The sequence below is a fragment of the Curcuma longa genome, chromosome 11, assembly GCF_044706935.1.
Source record: "Curcuma longa cultivar G26 ecotype Majalengka, Jawa Barat chromosome 11, ITB_CL_G26_1.1, whole genome shotgun sequence".
Lineage (NCBI taxonomy): Eukaryota > Viridiplantae > Streptophyta > Magnoliopsida > Zingiberales > Zingiberaceae > Curcuma > Curcuma longa.
This window is the reverse complement of record NC_133871.1, coordinates 12,408,798-12,427,759: the sequence shown is the minus strand read 5'-3', so window position 1 is coordinate 12,427,759 and position 18,962 is coordinate 12,408,798. Positions and strand designations below refer to the sequence as shown.

General features: G+C 35.5%; 3 protein-coding genes across 3 annotated transcripts; all 3 read left to right on the top strand.

Annotated features, from left to right (window-relative positions):
- The first annotated feature begins 514 nt into the window (after positions 1–514).
- Positions 515–1,573, top strand: LOC141841125 (uncharacterized). Its single transcript, XM_074729248.1, has one exon. It carries the CDS (start codon positions 531–533, stop codon positions 1,479–1,481), a length of 951 nt encoding a protein of 316 aa, XP_074585349.1. The 5' UTR covers positions 515–530; the 3' UTR covers positions 1,482–1,573.
- Positions 1,574–3,025: 1,452 nt separating this feature from the next.
- Positions 3,026–11,723, top strand: LOC141839174 (PHD finger protein ALFIN-LIKE 3-like). The gene is made up of 5 exons (XM_074726866.1): positions 3,026–3,219; positions 3,311–3,343; positions 5,008–5,236; positions 8,966–9,089; positions 11,082–11,723. Exons 1-5 carry the CDS (start codon positions 3,120–3,122, stop codon positions 11,337–11,339), a joined length of 744 nt encoding a protein of 247 aa, XP_074582967.1. The 5' UTR covers positions 3,026–3,119; the 3' UTR covers positions 11,340–11,723.
- A 3,612-nt stretch (positions 11,724–15,335) lies between these two features.
- On the top strand, positions 15,336–18,650 carry LOC141837618 (signal peptidase complex subunit 2-like). Its single transcript, XM_074724995.1, has 5 exons — positions 15,336–15,493; positions 15,603–15,754; positions 15,851–15,932; positions 17,960–18,099; positions 18,387–18,650. The coding sequence occupies exons 1-5, from the start codon at positions 15,401–15,403 to the stop codon at positions 18,478–18,480; spliced, it is 561 nt and encodes a 186-aa protein (XP_074581096.1). The 5' UTR covers positions 15,336–15,400; the 3' UTR covers positions 18,481–18,650.
- Positions 18,651–18,962: the final 312 nt, after the last annotated feature.

Sequence of the window (18,962 nt, the reverse complement as noted above, 5' to 3'; positions counted from 1 at the left end):
TCATGCTAGTCATGCTTTTAAATGTCATATGTTTTCAATTTTACCCCTTATATTTTTACGTGTGTGTCGAGACCATAGTCATTCTATTTTTATTTTATAATCTATAGAGAGAGAAGATACAATATTTTAAGGTGTTGGTCCAATATATAAACTTTTTTATATTTTCTTGTCTGACAAGTAAGCTTCTGTGGCAAGTAAGCTTGGCCAAGCGATCCACGCAGTTGCGCTTCTGTCAAGTCAACCTTCTCCTTCCTTGTCATATTTTGACTCCACGGGCAATGCGGCCAATGACTGCACAAAACCATCAAATCGATCTTCATGCTTGATTAATACAAATCCTCCTCTGCCTCAAGCCAAAGCCTGAATTTCCTAGTCAAATCTCCAAATTCTACGAGGAAGAATCTAGACCTCTCCCAACTCAGCATAAAAGCTCAGCGATCCTCACTTCTCTCCTTCAGCAGCTCACATCTCTCTGCGACTGCGACGGCGCGACTACAACTGCAACTGTCATTTGTCGGGCGCAATCAGACATGGGCACTTTGGTCGGTCATGTGGCACCGGGGTTCGGGTTCTTGGTCATCGGCCTCTGGCACCTCTTCAACCACGTGCGGCTCCGCTCGGTGCGCCCCGCCTCGTACGCCTCCCTCCCCTGGTTCCCGGCCGGAGCCGGCAAGCTCCGCCACTTGGAGCTCCACCTCATCGCCTTCGGCAGCCTCGCCTCCATCTCCATGGAGCTTATCATCGGCCCGGAGAAGCACCAGCCCTTCGACGACGACGGCTCCATCCCCTCCAACCACCTCCACAACTTCGAGCACGCCTCCATCTCCCTCGCCCTGTTAGTGTACGCCGTCCTCGGCGTCGCCCTCGACCGCCTCCGCGCGCCGCTGCGCGACGAGCTCACGATGCTGCTGGCGGCCGCCGCCTTCGCGCAGCAGCTGCTGATGTTCCACCTCCATTCCGCGGACCACATGGGCGTGGAAGGTCAGTACCACTGGCTGCTGCAGACCGTTATCGCCGTCTCGCTGGCCACCACCCTTTTGGCCGTAGGCCGCCCGAGGAGCTTCCTAATCAGCTTCGTGAGGTCAGCCAGCATCGCCTTCCAAGGGGTATGGTTCGTGGTCATGGGGTTCATGCTGTGGACGCCAAGCCTCATCTCCAAGGGGTGCTTCATGAACCTGGAGGAGGGCCACCGGGTCGTGCGCTGCCACACCGCGGAGGCGCTCGACCGGGCCAGGTCCCTGGTCAACCTCCAGTTCAGCTGGTTCATGACCGCCTTCGTCGTTTTCTGCGTCCTCTTCTATCTGCTCGTCTCCAGGGCCTATCCGGAGGAGCCACGGTACCTTCCCATGGTCAAAGAAGAAGCCGGATCCCACGACGAGGAGGAAGAGGAGATGGACTTGGAATCGCAGAAGCTGATGGAATCTGCGAGCTTCGCTCGTATGGGAAAGGGACACATCAAGACCATGGAGCTCGAGAGGTAAACCAAAGATTGCGGCAACTCAATGTGCATGAGTTGTTAAAATATTAATTGGATCACCTCTGCGTAGATTTTTTTTCTCTGTCTCTCCTTTTTTTTAAAATGTTAATACTATTTCTGGTAAAAGGTGTCTTCATCAGTTAAGCTGAACTGTACCTATTGGTTTTCGGTGATCAAATGGATTGCTCTTCCTAATGAAGGCGTTTCTTGTGGCTTTGGATGTACGAGTTAAAAAGGGGTATTGTTGCTCGAGACGAGTTGTCATGACTCACAACATCGATATTTATTTAACTTTTAAGAGAATCTGATCCGTATATATTTTATTTGTGCTTCTCACGCACGCACGTTTGTTGCTTTTTCTAGCTAGTTCGTATTCTTTTTGGCTGTGCAATGTGAAATCAAGAATCAAACAAAACAGCTAACTAAACGAACTGTCCGGTGGTTCAAAAAGCTTGTGGTAGTAATTGCCCGTCAATGTCAGTTTTCCGCAAAGCCAACCCACTCTTCTGCAAAAAAGTGGATCTGTCACCTTAGGACACGATCGGCCCCACGACCATATGTGAAGATCATGGTAAATTGAGAAAGTGTATATGGACAGGGAGAGGAAAGTCACAAAAATTATTTAATAAGGAGGTCACTTATGCAAGGATGTATTGTTTCTCCACGTGTACTCTCACGGTCACTGCTAGAAATTAACAGATATATTCTTAACATTTAATTTGATAAAGTGGGCATTGAAATCTCACTGCCAATTAACTATGAAAACATCAAACTTAATTAATCCATCTTAGCCATAGAAGAAAGATGCCATTATGCTCCCTAGCCACATTAATTGAGTATTTAAGAAAATTTTCAAGGCATATTGTAACTCTTAAGATTTATATTGAGCCTACATTTTTTCAATCTAGATGAACTATGAAAATATAATGTCATCCAATTCTTTTATGCCAGATATTATAAGCACTATTTGTTTTAGAAGATTATTATATATAAATATCACTTGCGCAAGGGCCTAAAACATCTATAAAAAACATCTTTATAAATATCATATATTGGTATTGATTGATTATATGTATAAGGGGTTACTTAAATTATACTAATTTAAAATTAATAAATTGCCACAAACAATTACACTATACTAATTATTTATAGTAAGAATTAGAATAATAATTAATTTGACTATTGAATATAAATTAAGAAACATTTGAATGTAAAACAAGTAATAAATAATTGAAAACAGCAGTTTTAGCTTTGCAAAGCATAATAGATTTTTAAAGAACAATACTAACAAAAATTTGAATTATCCAAAGAAATAACAGGGAGAGTAAAATTTCTCTGACAAAATCTACCCGGCTTGTTCACCCATTATAGATACCGGAGCACGTCAGCCGCTGGACCCCGCATTCTTCTGCAATCATACGTGGGTAAATCGACACGAAGGCTTTACCGGACGCCGTACTTTTCTCCTATCCTCTTCCTCCTCCTATTTGAGAAATATATAAATTAATTATTGGAAATATTACCCTTGTCCCACCGTTGGATGCCGTTCTCATCTTCTTCCTCTCTCGCGAAGCTTGACGCCCTTCTCTCTCTTGGCTACGTTCTCAGCTCCGTGACCAATTCGGAGCCCTCGATCGCCGAGATGGACCGTGGATCGGCAGCCCAAAACTCCCGCCTGGTGGAGGAGGTGTTCCGCGACGTCAAGGGCCGGAGAGCCGCCATCATAAGGGCCCTCACCACCGGTATCTCCACTCTGCTTCTTTCTTTTTTTCCTTTCTCAAAGATGTTATCGTCATTGACCTTCTGTTGTTTCCTGGCGATTCGCTTGGGCAGATTTCGAGGACTTCTATCAACAATGCGATCCCGGTTAGTAATTCCACCATCTTAGCTCTTTGTAGTCAACTTGGTTTTTGAATTTCAAGTACTTGGGAGTTTTATTTTATGGCTGGAGTAACCAAGCCTTGGCATTTAGGTTTTTATTTGTCGGATTATTGCAACTGAGTGAGATCAATGCCTTTACATACAAGGTTTTGGTACTCTAATTAAGCATTTGCGATCGGAGTTAGATTATGTTCAGGTTAGATGCAATTTTACTAGGATATAGATTGTAAGTATCGGAGATCCAATAATCAATAATTCAGAAAACTAGTATTAGAGGTTTGATCACTGATGCATTATAAGTTCTTGTTCAGGGTGCTCGATACCTCATAGTTTCGTGTGGCCAAATGAGCATTCTAGGTCTTCTTGTGTGCTTATTTTAAGTCTAGGCTTACTTGGGTAGGAAGATAGGAGGAAGATGGAGAAGGAAAGTGACAGAAATGTAACTGAGTGATCATGCTCCATGTGCAATATACAGAAGGAACTTCTTCATAAGATATAGTCAATTCCAGTAAATGACATTCCTATATTATACATGACCTCTTCCATTATGCAATTATGTAAACAAAATCAACCTTAAACTCTCATCAGAAAAATTGAAACACCTAGTACCTTAGTAAATACCCATGTTAGTGTAATGGTTTTATAAGTAGGCAAAATATCTTTCAATATACTAGTATGTTTGACATCCTTACACTCGATGATACAAAGTAGCTGGGTGGAAGATATGCTCACAAATCGAGGGCTTATTTTTTCTGTTCTTTGATGTAGTATTTCCCTTATTCTTTCAGAAGAGTAGTGATTTTCCCCCCTATATCGTAATAATTCTGAATCTTAAGGAGCATCATAATGAAAATACTCTTGAGCGCTGACATTTACCAATTGTAAATAAATGGAGCAAGACTTTGATTTTTTATCAACATTTTTCTTGAATAGTGTTTTTTATTATATATTTCATTGCTTCTGACTATTAGCAATTGCCAGTATACTGTCAATGCTTGAGCTTTACTTAACCTTAGATTGTCTTATATAATTGTGGTTAGAGTGATATGAAAAATTGTTCAACATCTGTCCTCATCAACAATGTTTTTTCTTTTCTCAATTTGTAGTTAAGGTTTCCTTGATGTAACTCAATGGTGCTACATGTCATGTTTTTGCATCATTGTTATAACACAATAACTAAAAACCAACAATGGTTCTATACTTTTCTATCAATCAACAACATGGAAACGCAGAATCTTGTATCAACTTTGTGAGTACTGAGGCAATAATCGCTGAATGCTTGTCTAGGTGCCTCTTCATGTCTTACGAGAAGTCTGAATAACTCCATTTTTGTCTATTGACTATTTTGCTATTGCCCTATATATAGTTGCTCCTCTTTTTGCATCATTAGATTTAACTTCTAGGGCAATTACACACTAAATAACACTAATGAAACATAGGTTTTCTTATCTGTTTGGGATTGCCAATTAATACTTTGATACTATCTGGATTTTTCCCCCCTTTTTGTCTTTCCTTGAAAATTATTGTGGTCTTAGATAACATGGCAAATATAGAGATTTGTTGACATGTGCAAAATGCTAATCAATTATTGGTGAGGTTGATTTCAGAAATTTTCCTGCTGTAATGGTTACTTCTTTTACTTCTTTCAGCAAAAGAAAATCTGTGTCTCTATGGATATCCAGATGAGCAATGGGAGGTCAATTTGCCTGCAGAAGAAGTTCCTCCAGAGATTCCAGAGCCTGTTTTGGGAATTAACTTTGCTAGAGATGGAATGGAAAAGAAATCTTGGTTATCTTTGGTTGCTTTACACAGTGATGCATGGCTACTTGCCTTGTCATCTTATTTTAGTGGTAGGTTTCAGTTTGAAAAAAAACATAGGTAAGATGATTTTCTGTTGATTATATTCTTGTCAACGCTTATCTAGTTGTCCTACACATTCATATCAGATCCTTGCTTGTCAGTTAGATAATTTAACTATGGCTAAACTTTGTTGGGGAATTCATAAGTTTTAGTTATACCAATGCGATATACTCATTTGTCTAGACTATTTTTTTTAAATTTTATTATTATTATTATTATTTGTGATAGACTTGTGTTAATATGCCAATATAATTTCACATAGTTCACAAGATGGTCTTTATTTTTTATTATTATAATTTTTGAGATAGACTTAGACTTGTGTTAATGTGTCAATATAATTTCACATAGTTCGCAAGATAGTGACAATCATATAGTGCTCCATAACCTTCATGCATGCATAGTTCACAAGGTGATGATGAGCCAAGAATTTTAAACAATGGAAGAACTATATGCCTTCATCTTAAAGTTGATTTGTTAACTACTTACTGCAAAAGCTCAAGTTGCCAGGAAGGGGCCAGTCTCTATAAATTTGTATTCTGAATGCTTCCACTTCATGTGTGGATGAGTATATTTCACTTGATCGACACAAATCCAACATGTGAATTGATGAGATATTATTACAGTTATAGACACAGGATTTGAACATGACCTCCTACCATCTTAAAGTTGATTGGCTAATTGTTCATCCCAAAACCTAAAGCTGTTAGAAAAGAAACCAATGTCTATACATATTCATTAATACTCAACCCCCATGACTTGAAAGACAGCATACTGAAAGACAACAAAGAGTATTTGGGGAAAATTTTCAGGTGACAATGGAGGTAGTCTGACTCCTCTCAACCATGATGCAACCACCACGAGAAGGCTTTGGTGTTGATGCAAAGAAACATTTTTGTAGAACTCTAAAACATCAACATGACAAGCCTCACAGTCTTCTCAAGGATTTGGGCCAAAGGAGTAGGATTACCTAATGGGGTCAGATAGTTGGCCCAAGCAGAATCACTAGTAGGTGCATGCCATAGAGGAGCTAACCATAGAGGAGCAAAGAGAGACATCATTAACTCAATCATTCATAACAAAATTGTTATTTTATTTAAGTACAAACAATTGTTAGTTGTACTCAAACCTAAGCACCTTATATTTCATATATTTATGTCCTTGTTAAACCACTCAATACATAATGCACTTCTTTCTTAAACAATACATGTTGCTGGTCATGAGTCTAATGACTTAATTCTCTGCTATATGCTTATGCTAAATTGCTTCTAAATGCCACTGAGAGCCAAATAACATATGCTGCACAAATAGGGCATGCAGTTGTTGTAAGTAGAATGTGAATTATTGATTTGCAATTCTATGAATTTTCATTATACCTTTTAGAAAAAGATTACAATGATAAATTCCATTGGCCTGTAATGTTGGACATTCAAATACACCATTTTTTCTCTAGAATAATTATTTGCTACATTCTTTGCAAGTTTTACTGTAATGCGCCTGTAAAAATGGTAGTCAACTATTAAACAGAATGTTGACTAGAAAACCTTAGGGATGTAGACATGTCTTTAAAAGTTCAGAATCATAATTTGCTATTTAGAAGCTGTGCCTTTTCATTTGCTTTTAAGAAGATCCAATGGGCATAAATGCATTTATTGACTTGGATTATTGTGTATTATATGGTTGCCTTGAGATATTGTAACCCTTTTATTAAGAATTTTTGTTCTCTTTTTTTCATTCAACCTATATACCTTGTATAGAATTTAGGGCCCTAATTATCTTAAACAATAAAAATTTGTCCTTTTGGTCTCAAACACATTAGATATCTTGTTTAATGAACCATGCCATTGCAATGATTTGGCACACAAGGGGAATGAATGATGGATGCGCAACTAGAAAAGTTTTGTAACTAGTGGGAACCATTATTTCAAGGTTATTACATAAATATATCTCAAGCTTTAACGTATTTCTCAAATCTAGCATAAACTTTCATTTTCTCTAATCTAACACTTTAATACACAACGTTTAAGTTTTATATTAAATCTAGCATTCACCGTTACTCCGTCCAATCTTCATTAAAACACTTACCTAATAGCTACATGACAAGTTGCCACGTCAGGTAACTTATAAAGTGGATGCCTATGTAGTTGTCTATTGCCACATGGTGGCCAAACCATTTTTCTTCTTCGTAGCTTCTTTAGAGTGTAGTTGTAACTAACGAACACTTCATATTTCGAAAAAGGCACAGAGGATGGTGGTGTGGTGGCACAATGCATTGAGCACGAGGAATTATTGGAGTAGCTTTCCTAGCTCTTTGCCATCCAAGTTCTCTTTCTCTATTTTTGTAGCACTGACTGCTAGAACTTTGCCAACAAGCTCTCTGTCTCCTTCACCATTGTCACACTCTCCTTCACCTACTAACCGTCACTCTCATTAAAGCTATACTTGTGCCACGATGTCACCGCCCCCACAACACCACATCCTATTCCAGCAAGCCAAGCTAGCGGAACATTTCAAAGATGCTTGACGTGCTGAAGGAGCTTTCCACCATCTTGATCTTCAAATCTTAGTAAGCAAAAGTGGAGAGTGAGGTCATCTTGAGGGTATCTTTTGACGACATTGCCTCCCATGCCCTCCATTGTACTGACTGCACTGTTAGTGTCATAGATCTTGCTTTGGAGCTTGAGATCTAAGAAGAAGTTTCTAGCTTGACAACAAGCTACAATGTAGGCATCAACTCATGAGTTATCTGGTGTGACAGCTAGCCATATAGCTGCCACGTCAACATTTTACCTGAAATTGGACAAAGTAATTTTAACACAAAACCTGAGCATTATGCTAGATTAGAGAAAAAAAATGAAAGACTGATTTAGATTTGGAAAAAAAAAAACATTAAAGCTTGTGCTAAGTTTATATATTAACACTATTTACGAAGGGTGGTGCTGCTTACCAGAAACAAAATATGAAGAAGCATAGATCCTATGTGGAGAACATTTGCCACCTTATGTATGTGCCTAGGCTATGACATGCTTTAGGCTGAGTTTAAGAGTGCTTTTGAGGGTCAAATCACTTTATGAGTTAATTAAGGTGTTTGATAAATTCATGCCTAGAGTGTTTTCATTCAAAATTTTAGATTCCCGAAGCTACTTTTCCAATGCAGGTGTGAGAGTGCCTTCAAAGGCTGCTTTGCTAAAGCAGTTTTTAAATACTTCAAAAAACTAATATAAAAATGAAATATATAGTAAACTATTAATAGTAAATATGCATTATCGTTAAATATTATGAGATAATATAAGTATGATTTTATGATATATAGTAATATAATATTTTAATTTTAATTATTTTATTTTTGTTATTTTATATACAAAGAGAAGTGTTTTCTAAGTATGCTTTACCAAACAATATATATCATAAAATTGTAGAAAATTTGAGATTCTGAATACCTAATACTGAAGTTTCACGAGACATACTTTAGTAAATAGTTTGTTCTTCAAAAGCATTTTTGAGATTCAAATGCAATGCCAAACCCAGCCATAGATGAGAACAATTATGCAAAATATTCCTTGTTTAGGTTTTTTGTTGATCCATATGTCAAAATAATTACTTACTCAAAAAATTTGTTTTTTGTTGATCCTTGAAAATCCCTTTTGTAAGTTAGTTAGTTCTTTGCGTCCCAATAGTGTCACATAGTTATCTTGTTTTATATTTAGTATGAACAGAAAAAAGAAACTTCATTTGTTGTTTGTGATGCAGGAAACTCCTATTAGATATGATAACTGATTTGCCCACCATATGTGAAGTCGTAAATGGAAAGAATCAAGATAAGACCTCCGGATCTAAACAGAACAACAACAAATCCAAGTCAAATTCAAAATTGGTAAGAACATCTTAGATGCTATATAATGTAAGAAGTTTCCTTTTCTTAATTCCATTTGCACTTTGAAATCTCAATAGGCAGTCCCAACTAGTTATCAAACAAATGCTCAAAGGGGAGATGCAAATCAACAAAATTTGAGAATGGATGAATCATTTTTTTCCAAAGAAAATTCTCTTTAAAAATTTGAAAGATGGGTTTGCCACAAGCAAGGTTAAAATAAATGAGATATTTATGAAATTTTTTAAACTTATGTCATTAATATTTGATCCATCGTTTTCAATCTTGATTATTAATTGCTTGAGAATGTCCATGGCGCTCTTAATTTTTCTTTAAGCTAACATTTATCTTATTGTCAATTGATATTTAAGCAGTCAAGTAACGAATAAGAACAACAAACAAGAATTTTTCATGTGTATGACTAATCCAATAAAGTCAAGGTAATCATTGTTAGCTACAATTACTTATAGGTCAAATAACTAAGCTGTTACTGTTTCCATTTAAGAATAAAATATTATACCATTTTCTGCAAGTAATCATGGTTTAAGATAATGTACTATGCTGTTTGGTCCCCAACCCAACTTTGATACCATACCCCCAACTCAGCATGTATCAAAATGCATCGAGATGAATTCAAATGAGTTTTACTCCTTAAATCTCCTTTTAGCTAGCTTGTTTACTTCAAAAAACAAAAAAAAAAAAAGAATTATAATAACCAAATGGTGTAATGAGTTAAAATTTTAGAGAAGCCATAAATATATAACAAACAACTAACTCAAATAATGATATACCTTATTAGTATTAAACGAGAGCTATGCATTAGATTTACATGGGAGCATTAGTTCGTGCATCAAGCATCCGAATGAACTTACATAATACAAGATGATTTAATACTGTTCTAGCAGGGTTAAGACTGGTTTCAATTAGGCTATAAAAAATATCAAGTAGTTTTTAATCCACTTGTTTATATGGAGTGCATAAATCTCAGCTATGTATGAGAAGTTTAGATCTACTGCACTGATGTTATGGCCAATTACATGTTATTTTCTTTTGATTCCTCTGGCATTAACCCTACCTGACACATGGGTTGTGCTTGGCAAGATCCCTTGTCGGATCATTGCATGACAAACAAAGCAAATATAGAGGTGAAAAACAAGTGATCTGTCATCTTCAAGCTTGTGCCACATCACATACATGTGGAAACTATGAAGATATCAATGCTATGGAGATAATTTTGTGTACAATGGTATTTTGATAACAATCCTTGCCAATATTTTAACATTATCTGGATTCTTTAATTTTGTGTACAATGGTATTTTGATAACAATCCTTGCCAATATTTTAACATTATCTGGATTCTTTTCTTGCTAATTATCATTATCTCGGGAAATTATATTCCCGTATAAGTAACACAATTTGATCGTGCAACATAGGCAGTGGTTAAAATGGGTAACAACATCCACTTCCTCACTGAAAATGAATTGTAGCATTGGTATCTGATGCATCATTCCACTTAAAAAATGGAAATCCTGTAACAGACTCTTGAATGGAATTTCCAATATGATTCTTGTTTCTTATGTGATTAAGATTTTTACACTCTCTTGGATTAATACTAGCCAATATCAGTGCCTAAGGTTAGCAAAATAATGAGGATAAAGATGGTAATGAGGATAAAGCTGACAGCAAGAGAAGAATCAGAAATTGATTTCAAATTAATGATGACTAACCATATTTGGACTACAATCTCAATCATATTTATCCTTATTTCATATTTATTATTACCATATTTATCATGATATATTATCTTGTTTATTATTATATTTTTCATATATTATTTTAGCAATCTGTATAAATAAGTTTGTTAACCTACGATAATAATAATAATGAAGCAATTGTCTTCTCTTTACTTTTCTTTTTATTCTTTCTTTCTCTCTCTATCTATTTCAACACACAACAATGAATGAAATCAACAATCTACTTTGTTTTCATTTACAGAAGGCTGAATATCAGGCCAAGAACACCAGAGCAAAGAATGCAAAGGAAGAGAACGAGGAGTTAGATGAGGAAGAGGATGATTATCTCTGTGCGGCATGTGGAGAGAGTTCTGTATTAGACAATTTCTGGATTTTCTGTGACACTTGTGAGAAATGGTTCCATGGGAAGTGTGTAAAAGTCACCCCTGCAAAGGCTGAGCACATCAAGAACTACAAGTGTCCTCGCTGCAGCAACAACAAACGGATCCGGACCTCATGAGATCAGCTCTTCCAAAACCCTCCTATTTTGTTTTCATTCCTTCATTGGCAGTTTAGTGACTATGCTGATAAAATTGCAGTTTATTCAGAGGCAACCAAGCAACCCAACTACTGTCCTCTTGAAGTTCTGCTTCCTCACAGGTTATTATATAAATCCTTGTTTTATTTGTGTTAGCATTAAGCAGTATAACTCCTTGTGCAATATAGGGTTATTGTCAGTCCAAGCTAGCCTTTAGTTCTCATTGGGTATCACAGTTGACTCTGTTTATTTATGAAGAACTAATTCTGTACTTTATTAAAACAAATTCACATAGATTGTGAGATTCCACAGGTTGAATCTCTACAAGGAGTTTTTTTTATATAAAGAAATTGATTTCTTCTCTCCGTTTGCTTTACTGAAAGAGATTGCATCAAGTTTTTTATATTCGTGCTGCAAGAGGGATAATGTTACTTATCGTCTCTGCAATTGTTTTATGCTTCTTTATTGTACATGTAAACAGATTTTAGTGCTATACAACTTTTAGCATTTAGTGAAATTTTTGCTATACAACTTTTAGCATTTAGTGAAATTTTTGCGTAGACAGACAATATAAAAGACACCAAATATAGCGGCTATTACTAAGGGTAAATAAAAATTTGATTAAATTAAATAAATCGATTGAATTGATTAAATTTAAAATTTTAATTCAATTATTTTGATATTTTAATTTTTTTTTAAAAAAATTGATTAATTCAATTTTGATTTTAAAAATTTTTATTTGATTAAATTGAATTAATTAAAATAAAAAATAATTTTTAAATTTTTAAATAAATAAATTTATAAATTTTTAATTAATTAATAAAATTTTATAATATTTAAAAATTTTGATTAATTCGATTAAAAATTAAATTAATTGATATTTTATTTATTTGATTTGTTTGATTTTTATTTAAAATTTAATTAATTCAATTAATTAAAAAAAATTGCTCAATTTAATTTTAATTAATTTAATTTAATTTAATTTTAATTGAATACTCACACCAGCTATTACCCGTGTAACATTTGCTCGAGTCTCATATATATTTGATAAAAAAAGAAATAAATTATATGTATTGTTTAAATTTTGAGCATAAACCTTAAGCTGCATTTTTAGGAAAAATACTATTTTTTTTAAGGAAAACAATCTGTTGTGAGAAGATGTTTAACTGAATCATTATCACCGTCACGGAGCTGTGGATCTATTATTTGAGATCAACTGTTGATTGCATGCGCTTTGTGCAATTTTTTTAAAGAGAGGAAATAAATGTTTTATTCTTTTTCTTGCTTTTTCAAAAATCTTTTGTGTAAATAGCAATTCAATTCCTTAAACAAGGATAATGGTAAATTTATTTATTTTTTTTGTTTTATAATTTTGTATTGTATTACCTTTTTTTCATGTGAAGTAGAAACTGTAAACATTTAGGAAATTGTTTATTTTCATTAGTATAAGCAAAACAAAATTTTTATTTCATAATCGTATACTTGCCAAAGCATGCATGATAAAAATATAAACCGTGTTCGCAAAATTTATAAAAAAAAAAATTCCATCGGAAAATTTTAAATACCAATTACCAGATTCTAAAATGGAGGGGACAATTAAACAAAACAGATTATTTAATAATCTATGGCTCTGGCCTTCGCTGAATGATTTTTTTTTCTTTTTGATTTGTATTTTCTATCACTGCTTATTATTATCCTTTGATACGGTGTAAAGCTCCCTTCACTTTTGAGAAAATCATTAGCTTATTGCTTTTATCCATCCCGATCATAATGGTCATTTTTACATTGACGGATGCTCTAAATTTATTAATTGAAATTCGAATAATCTATTAAATATCTTACTGTTATATCACGTTTACGATAACATTTTTCCTAAATAATTCACAGGCCTTATGAAGTGAGCTACGTAGAAATTGTCTAAGACGAGATGGCGACCAATGAATTAATAGGGTGTAGTCGGACGTCTAATTTGGTTAGGCTAACTCATAATTTTAATGCCGTTCTATTTTTAGTTAAAACTCCAACAAAAAAGAATAAAGATAAAACCACACCGCGTTCCTCATTTAGTGTTCTTCCTTTTCTCCATCCGAATTTATGTGGTTTTTCAGCCAGCGGAAGGAGGCGGAGCCATCCGCTCTGGTCGGAGACCTTGACTCCCGTCTCTCCCTCCCCTTCTCTCTCCCATGGAGCTACAACCTCTGGCCTTTGCTTTGTTCATCCCCATTTTGCTCTTCTTCGAGCTAGTCCTCGCCGTCGATCCCTTTGCTTCTTCCCCATTGTCGCCTCCGTCCCCATCCCCATCTCCAGCATTTGCACCTCGTATGCCTCCCGACGATCACGCCCCACACATCGTCATCCCTTCGCCGGGACCAACTCCGGATATCGATCATCTCAACCTCGGCGAGAAGGTAGGGCTTTCTTTTCTCGCAGTCGCGGTTGGACTGCAAGTGGTTCTGGGTGGCTTCCTGGTTTGCACGCGAATTCAATTGAGAAAGATGGAACGGGGGAATTTGTCAAAGGCGGAGCCCTCGCATCCTTCTTCTCCATGACCCTCTAGGGCTTGTAGAAAAAACGGATCTTGGGCGACTCATTTCCATGTAAAAAAAAGGTTGGGACTTTTTTTTTTTTGGTCTTTCATGGAGAAATTTGGAGACTCAGAATCCTCTTTTAGGATGAACTGCTCGATGGATCGGCATTTTTTCCTTACATTGTAATTGTTCCCGATGATGGTTGATTGTTAACCTCTTGCGGTTTGTCATTTGATCATCGCATTGTTTGCGATCTCTGCACTCAACCAAAAAGTTGAATTAAAATCTCCAGTTATAAACATACTTCATTCTCTTCTAAAAGTTCGAATATTCATCTCTCTTTCTTCAGATAGATTAATGCTTCAGCAACAGGAACACTATCACTATCAATAAAGTACAATTTAAAGCAATCATAGCATCTTTTATGAGTTCCCTTCATATCATATGCTTCAATCATCGAGACATAATTGAGTTGGTTACAACGTAACAAACTTATAGAAGAGGACAAGAGTTAAATCCTGACGAAGTCAGGCAATACCCTATGTTGTGACCAATTACAGTTTCTCGATTTATATCCTTACAAATGGTGTGGGACCGTTAAGGTGGCGGATTTCATCTTTTTTACAGAAGAGATAAGCTCTCACGATCGTCCCCTAGAAACATAATTCAATTCATTACGATGAAACAGATTTATTAAAGTAGATAAAAATTAAATTATAATTTTTTAATTTATGTTCTGAATCGTTAAGATAATAAATTTTACTTTTTACTGAACTAAGTCCTTTAGAGGTCCTCAAGTCAAATATATATATCTGTAACAAATTAATTTTTCATAATATTTTTAGATCAATTTAAGCGGAGAATGTTAGGGAGCTATGTATAAATAATATGTATTAAAAGGACTTAAATGTAATATTACATTCATAGAAAATACAACCTTAATATACAATAATATATAAGGGGTAATATTTATCATTTTAAAAGAACACGTTCTCAAAAATATTCATGTCAATACATTGAGAGAAAAATATAGATATTCAAATATTAATATTTAAAATAGATTAAATCTCATTCGAACACATTACACTTGGGTCTTTAAAAAAATTTATGATGTTGAATCGTTTGTCTGATTTATTTTGATACCTATCATTTTAAATGATATCTAAATTATCAAAAAAAAATAATAAAAAAACACACAAATCGAGCCTGAAGAACTAACTACAGTCTAAAAAGAACAATCTAAGCCAAACTACAAAAATAGTTATACCTATTTTGTTTTGTATCAATTTAATTTGCTAGAAATAATTGTTTTATTTTCTATCAAATTCAATTTTACCAGCGTATCTAGTAAGATTGCATTTCACGAGCGTAAAAATAATCTAAATAGCGTTTCGTTCACCTAAATAAAATAATAAATACTCCCGTTAATAGAAGGAAATAGGGTATCAAGAGAGAACCGGTTTGTCTCGGAGGACAAGGAGGCGACTTCGGAGAGAACGAGAAGAGCAGCGGAATATGGGGAGCAGCGGCGCGGCGAAGAGCCCCAAAAAGATTAACCTCCTTGATCATCACTCCATCAAGCATCTTCTCGATGAATCCGTCGCCGAGGTAGCATATCCCTCCCCAATCCTTCCGTATCCTCGATTTTTTTTCTCGTTTGCTTAGATCTCTCGGTTATTAGGGTTTCTGAGGTGGTGATAACTTGTACTCGATTCAGGTCGTTAAGAGTCGGGGGTACACTGAAGATGTGAGGCTGAGCAACGTCAGGCTTCTGATCGGATCCATCATCATCGCGATCGCGCTCCTCGCACAGTTCTATCCGAAAAAGTTCCCGGAAAACAAGGATTTTCTTCTCACTTGCATCGGATTATATCCTTTTCTTCTTAAGTTGTTTAAAAAGTTTGTATTACGGAGCGGATAATTTGCTGGCATTTTCATGATAAGTTTCCCCTTTGACTCGGGCAAGTATGTAGTATTTAATGCGCTGCTGCAGTTCATCAGTTACACAAAGGAGAAGAATGCGTTCCTTTTCACTCACCCTCCTGCTGTGAGTTTCGTTCGGTTCAATTATTGTAGATTTTTATGATGACCACTGGATGAATTATTTTACTCCAATACATTGGCATACACTATATTTTTACTCTTCCTATTTGTCAATAACCAGATTTGGGTAATCTCTGTGACGTTTCATATACAGCCAAATGCAAATGATGGAAACTAGTCCAGTATCGCCACTCCATTGTTTATCATATGTAGTTTACAAACGGAATTTGATAGTTTTATTTCTAGATATGATAGTTCTATTCTGACAGACTGTGTTTTAAACTAGGTTTATATCTATTAAGTTTGTTTGGCATGATGCATCTGAGCTTCTACGTATAGTGATTTGTGATCCTTAGGTTTTCATTGGTTCAATTTAAAAATAGGGATTGCAAGAAAGACAGTTGTCATTGCAAGAAAGGCATAACGGTAATTTTACAGAAATCAAACGCTGTGATTGATTTGTTACTGCTCCAAAAAGTTTGTGATAGATTTGTTAAAACCTTTAAAGTTTATGTTATGCTTAACAATTAACCCTATAAATCATGTTATTATTAATTATTCTCTTAGTTGGTACTTCGTATATTATAGTTGTCTCTGCCAGAAGTCCTCAATTGATCATCTTCCTTATAGGGCTAGCAAGAAAGTGTGATATGAGAGACAAGAACCATTCAAGAAATATCCTTCCTCCTCTCCATTGTTCGTCAATCCTTATTCCTCCCAACATCCTCTATCTCTGGAAGATCTAATTTAAATTGATGTTTTCTAATGTCCCTTGATTTCATCCAAATCTAGTCAATTCCTTGTTTGTGCTCAATATATTGGGTTATAATTGCATTGGTACCTGCTCTTCCTGTTCCAACTTGCTTTGAATCTGATTTGCTTGGATTGACTTTCCCAACCATGTTTTTATACAGTTCTAAATTATCATGTTTTTCTTCAGGAAAAGAGCATTCTGAACTATTTTCCCCCTTTATTTGTGAGATAAGAATCTAGTTTGGCGTGTGTAGTAAAGTTTTGAGGTGTGACATTGCTAAAGAGTATTGTTTGCATACCTTTATCATTCCTTTCTAGCCAAGGTGGTTTTTTTTAATAATCCTATCCTCGTACACCCTAACAGACTGATGTTGCTAAAAATAAGAATAGATAATTGGTCAAAACAGCTCATACATTACTATTTTGCATGAGAATTCTTCTCAAGTTTTGGAATGATGCAACTTGCACCATATTCTATTTGACAATTTGCATGCCTTCTTCAGCTCTTTGAGGTCAGATCCTTTTCACCATTCTTTTCCCTTGTGATGATATATACTATCTTACACTGTGTTACATTGCGTAATTGTCTTTGGTTTGTACATCTTTTATTGCCATATGCAGAAGATTTTTTCCTATATCTGTTTAGAGTACCTTAGCTACTCTCATATGCAAAAGAAGGGATCATTGTTACTCTTCTGAGCTACAATGAGATACCAATGTCAAAGCCTCAATCACTCAGAGCTACAATGACAAGCTCTGAGCATGTCACAACTCTTTCTTGAGACTGTTTCCTTGGCTAGCACCATCCTTGGTCTCAAATGCTACTTTTGATTTGGTCTTTTCCTTTACTCTTCAAAGTGGAGAATTGAGTATATCTTTGTGAGCTGGTTTACAATATTTTTGAATCAGTTGGAGTGTTAAGGAGCTAATTGTAAATAGACAAGAAGCTACTTGTAAATATAAAAGTAACAAGGATATAAATATTAAATGATAATAATATGATAATATGTAGACAGTGGGGACATCCTAGGGATTGACCCTATTATTTTCCCCCATTAACAATAATAAAGACAGCTGATTCTCGGTTGGCCTTCGCCTCTTGGGTTTGAAAGGGAAAACTGTTCCTGTTACCGGTCTTGCCTGATTGATAAATCTGTTTTGGAGCTTAATGTTTAGGCAGCACCTAACCAATGTTGACTATATGCATTTTAAGCTCATTCATCCTTGTATCTTTTAAAAAACTAACGATGTATTGTTTGTTTTTGGTTTTGGCAACAGGGATCCTATAGTACTGGTTTGGTTGCGTCTTCCAAGCTGCCAAGGTTCTCTGATATTTACACCCTTACAATAGCCAGTGCTGATCCAAAGTCCATTTCTGCTAATAAACCAGTTGTCCTGACGAAGAGTGTTACAAAATGGTAAGTTTTGGACAAATTGTTTTTTGCGAAATGCGCTAATTATTTGAACCAACATGTAAAACAGTGTCACCTATTAAGTATGGACATTATCTTAGATTTAAAAAAAAACAAAAGAATGAGCGTATTTCATTTCTATTCCTTCCCTAATTGGAAATAAATGCATCTATACTGACAAGTGAGAAGAACCATTGCTCTTGTCGATTTGTTACAATTTGCTGTTTCTGCCAAGTGATCCAACTCGGCTTCTTTGTTTTGTATCTTTACCCTTTTTTCCCCTTTGTTTTCAGGTTTACCAAGGACGGTGTTCTTGTTGAAGGTCTTTTCTGGAAAGATGTTGCGAAACTGATTGATGATTACAATGGCGATCGGAAGAGCAAATGATTCTACGGGAACTTATAAAGTTGATAAAACTCGACACCCTTGCGCTGACAGTTTCATGTATGATGGTGTTTTGTGACTTTGCTCGAACCAAGACTACTAGCCTGTCATGCCTTTCCCAACTGTAGCACTATGGTAGACTAAAAAATTGGCAAATTTTTATTCTGGTTTAATTTCTGAAGATTGAATTGCATTGTCGTATGTTTATTGTCTTGAAAATCAGGAAACTGTGTTGAGTGTCATGACCGTGTTCCTGGAAGAGAAGCAATTTAAGAAGATTAAAATGATTATTGTTGTAAATTTATTAGTTGTAAAGTCTTGAAACAAAGCTCAAATACGTGGTTTTTGTGATAATCAAAATAGAGAAAAGAGCAATCCCCTAGATATAGGCTGTTGATATATCAAAATGCCAAATTTAGGCCCTTGTAATCTAAATTGTCCAAACTACGTCTTCCCCACTTCTTGATATATACACCCTGTATGCA

Bases quoted from the DNA above. Each gene is read 5' to 3' on its own strand.
- LOC141841125 (XM_074729248.1), top strand. From the start codon at position 531: ATGGGCACTTTGGTCGGTCATGTGGCACCGGGGTTCGGGTTCTTGGTC.
- LOC141839174 (XM_074726866.1), top strand. From the start codon at position 3,120: ATGGACCGTGGATCGGCAGCCCAAAACTCCCGCCTGGTGGAGGAGGTG. The intron at 3,220-3,310 runs GTATCTCCACTC...TCGCTTGGGCAG, and splicing joins CATAAGGGCCCTCACCACCG to ATTTCGAGGACTTCTATCAA. The intron at 5,237-8,965 runs GTAAGATGATTT...TTTGTGATGCAG, and splicing joins CAGTTTGAAAAAAAACATAG to GAAACTCCTATTAGATATGA.
- LOC141837618 (XM_074724995.1), top strand. From the start codon at position 15,401: ATGGGGAGCAGCGGCGCGGCGAAGAGCCCCAAAAAGATTAACCTCCTT. The intron at 15,933-17,959 runs GTGAGTTTCGTT...TTTTGGCAACAG, and splicing joins TTTTCACTCACCCTCCTGCT to GGATCCTATAGTACTGGTTT. The intron at 18,100-18,386 runs GTAAGTTTTGGA...CTTTGTTTTCAG, and splicing joins ACGAAGAGTGTTACAAAATG to GTTTACCAAGGACGGTGTTC.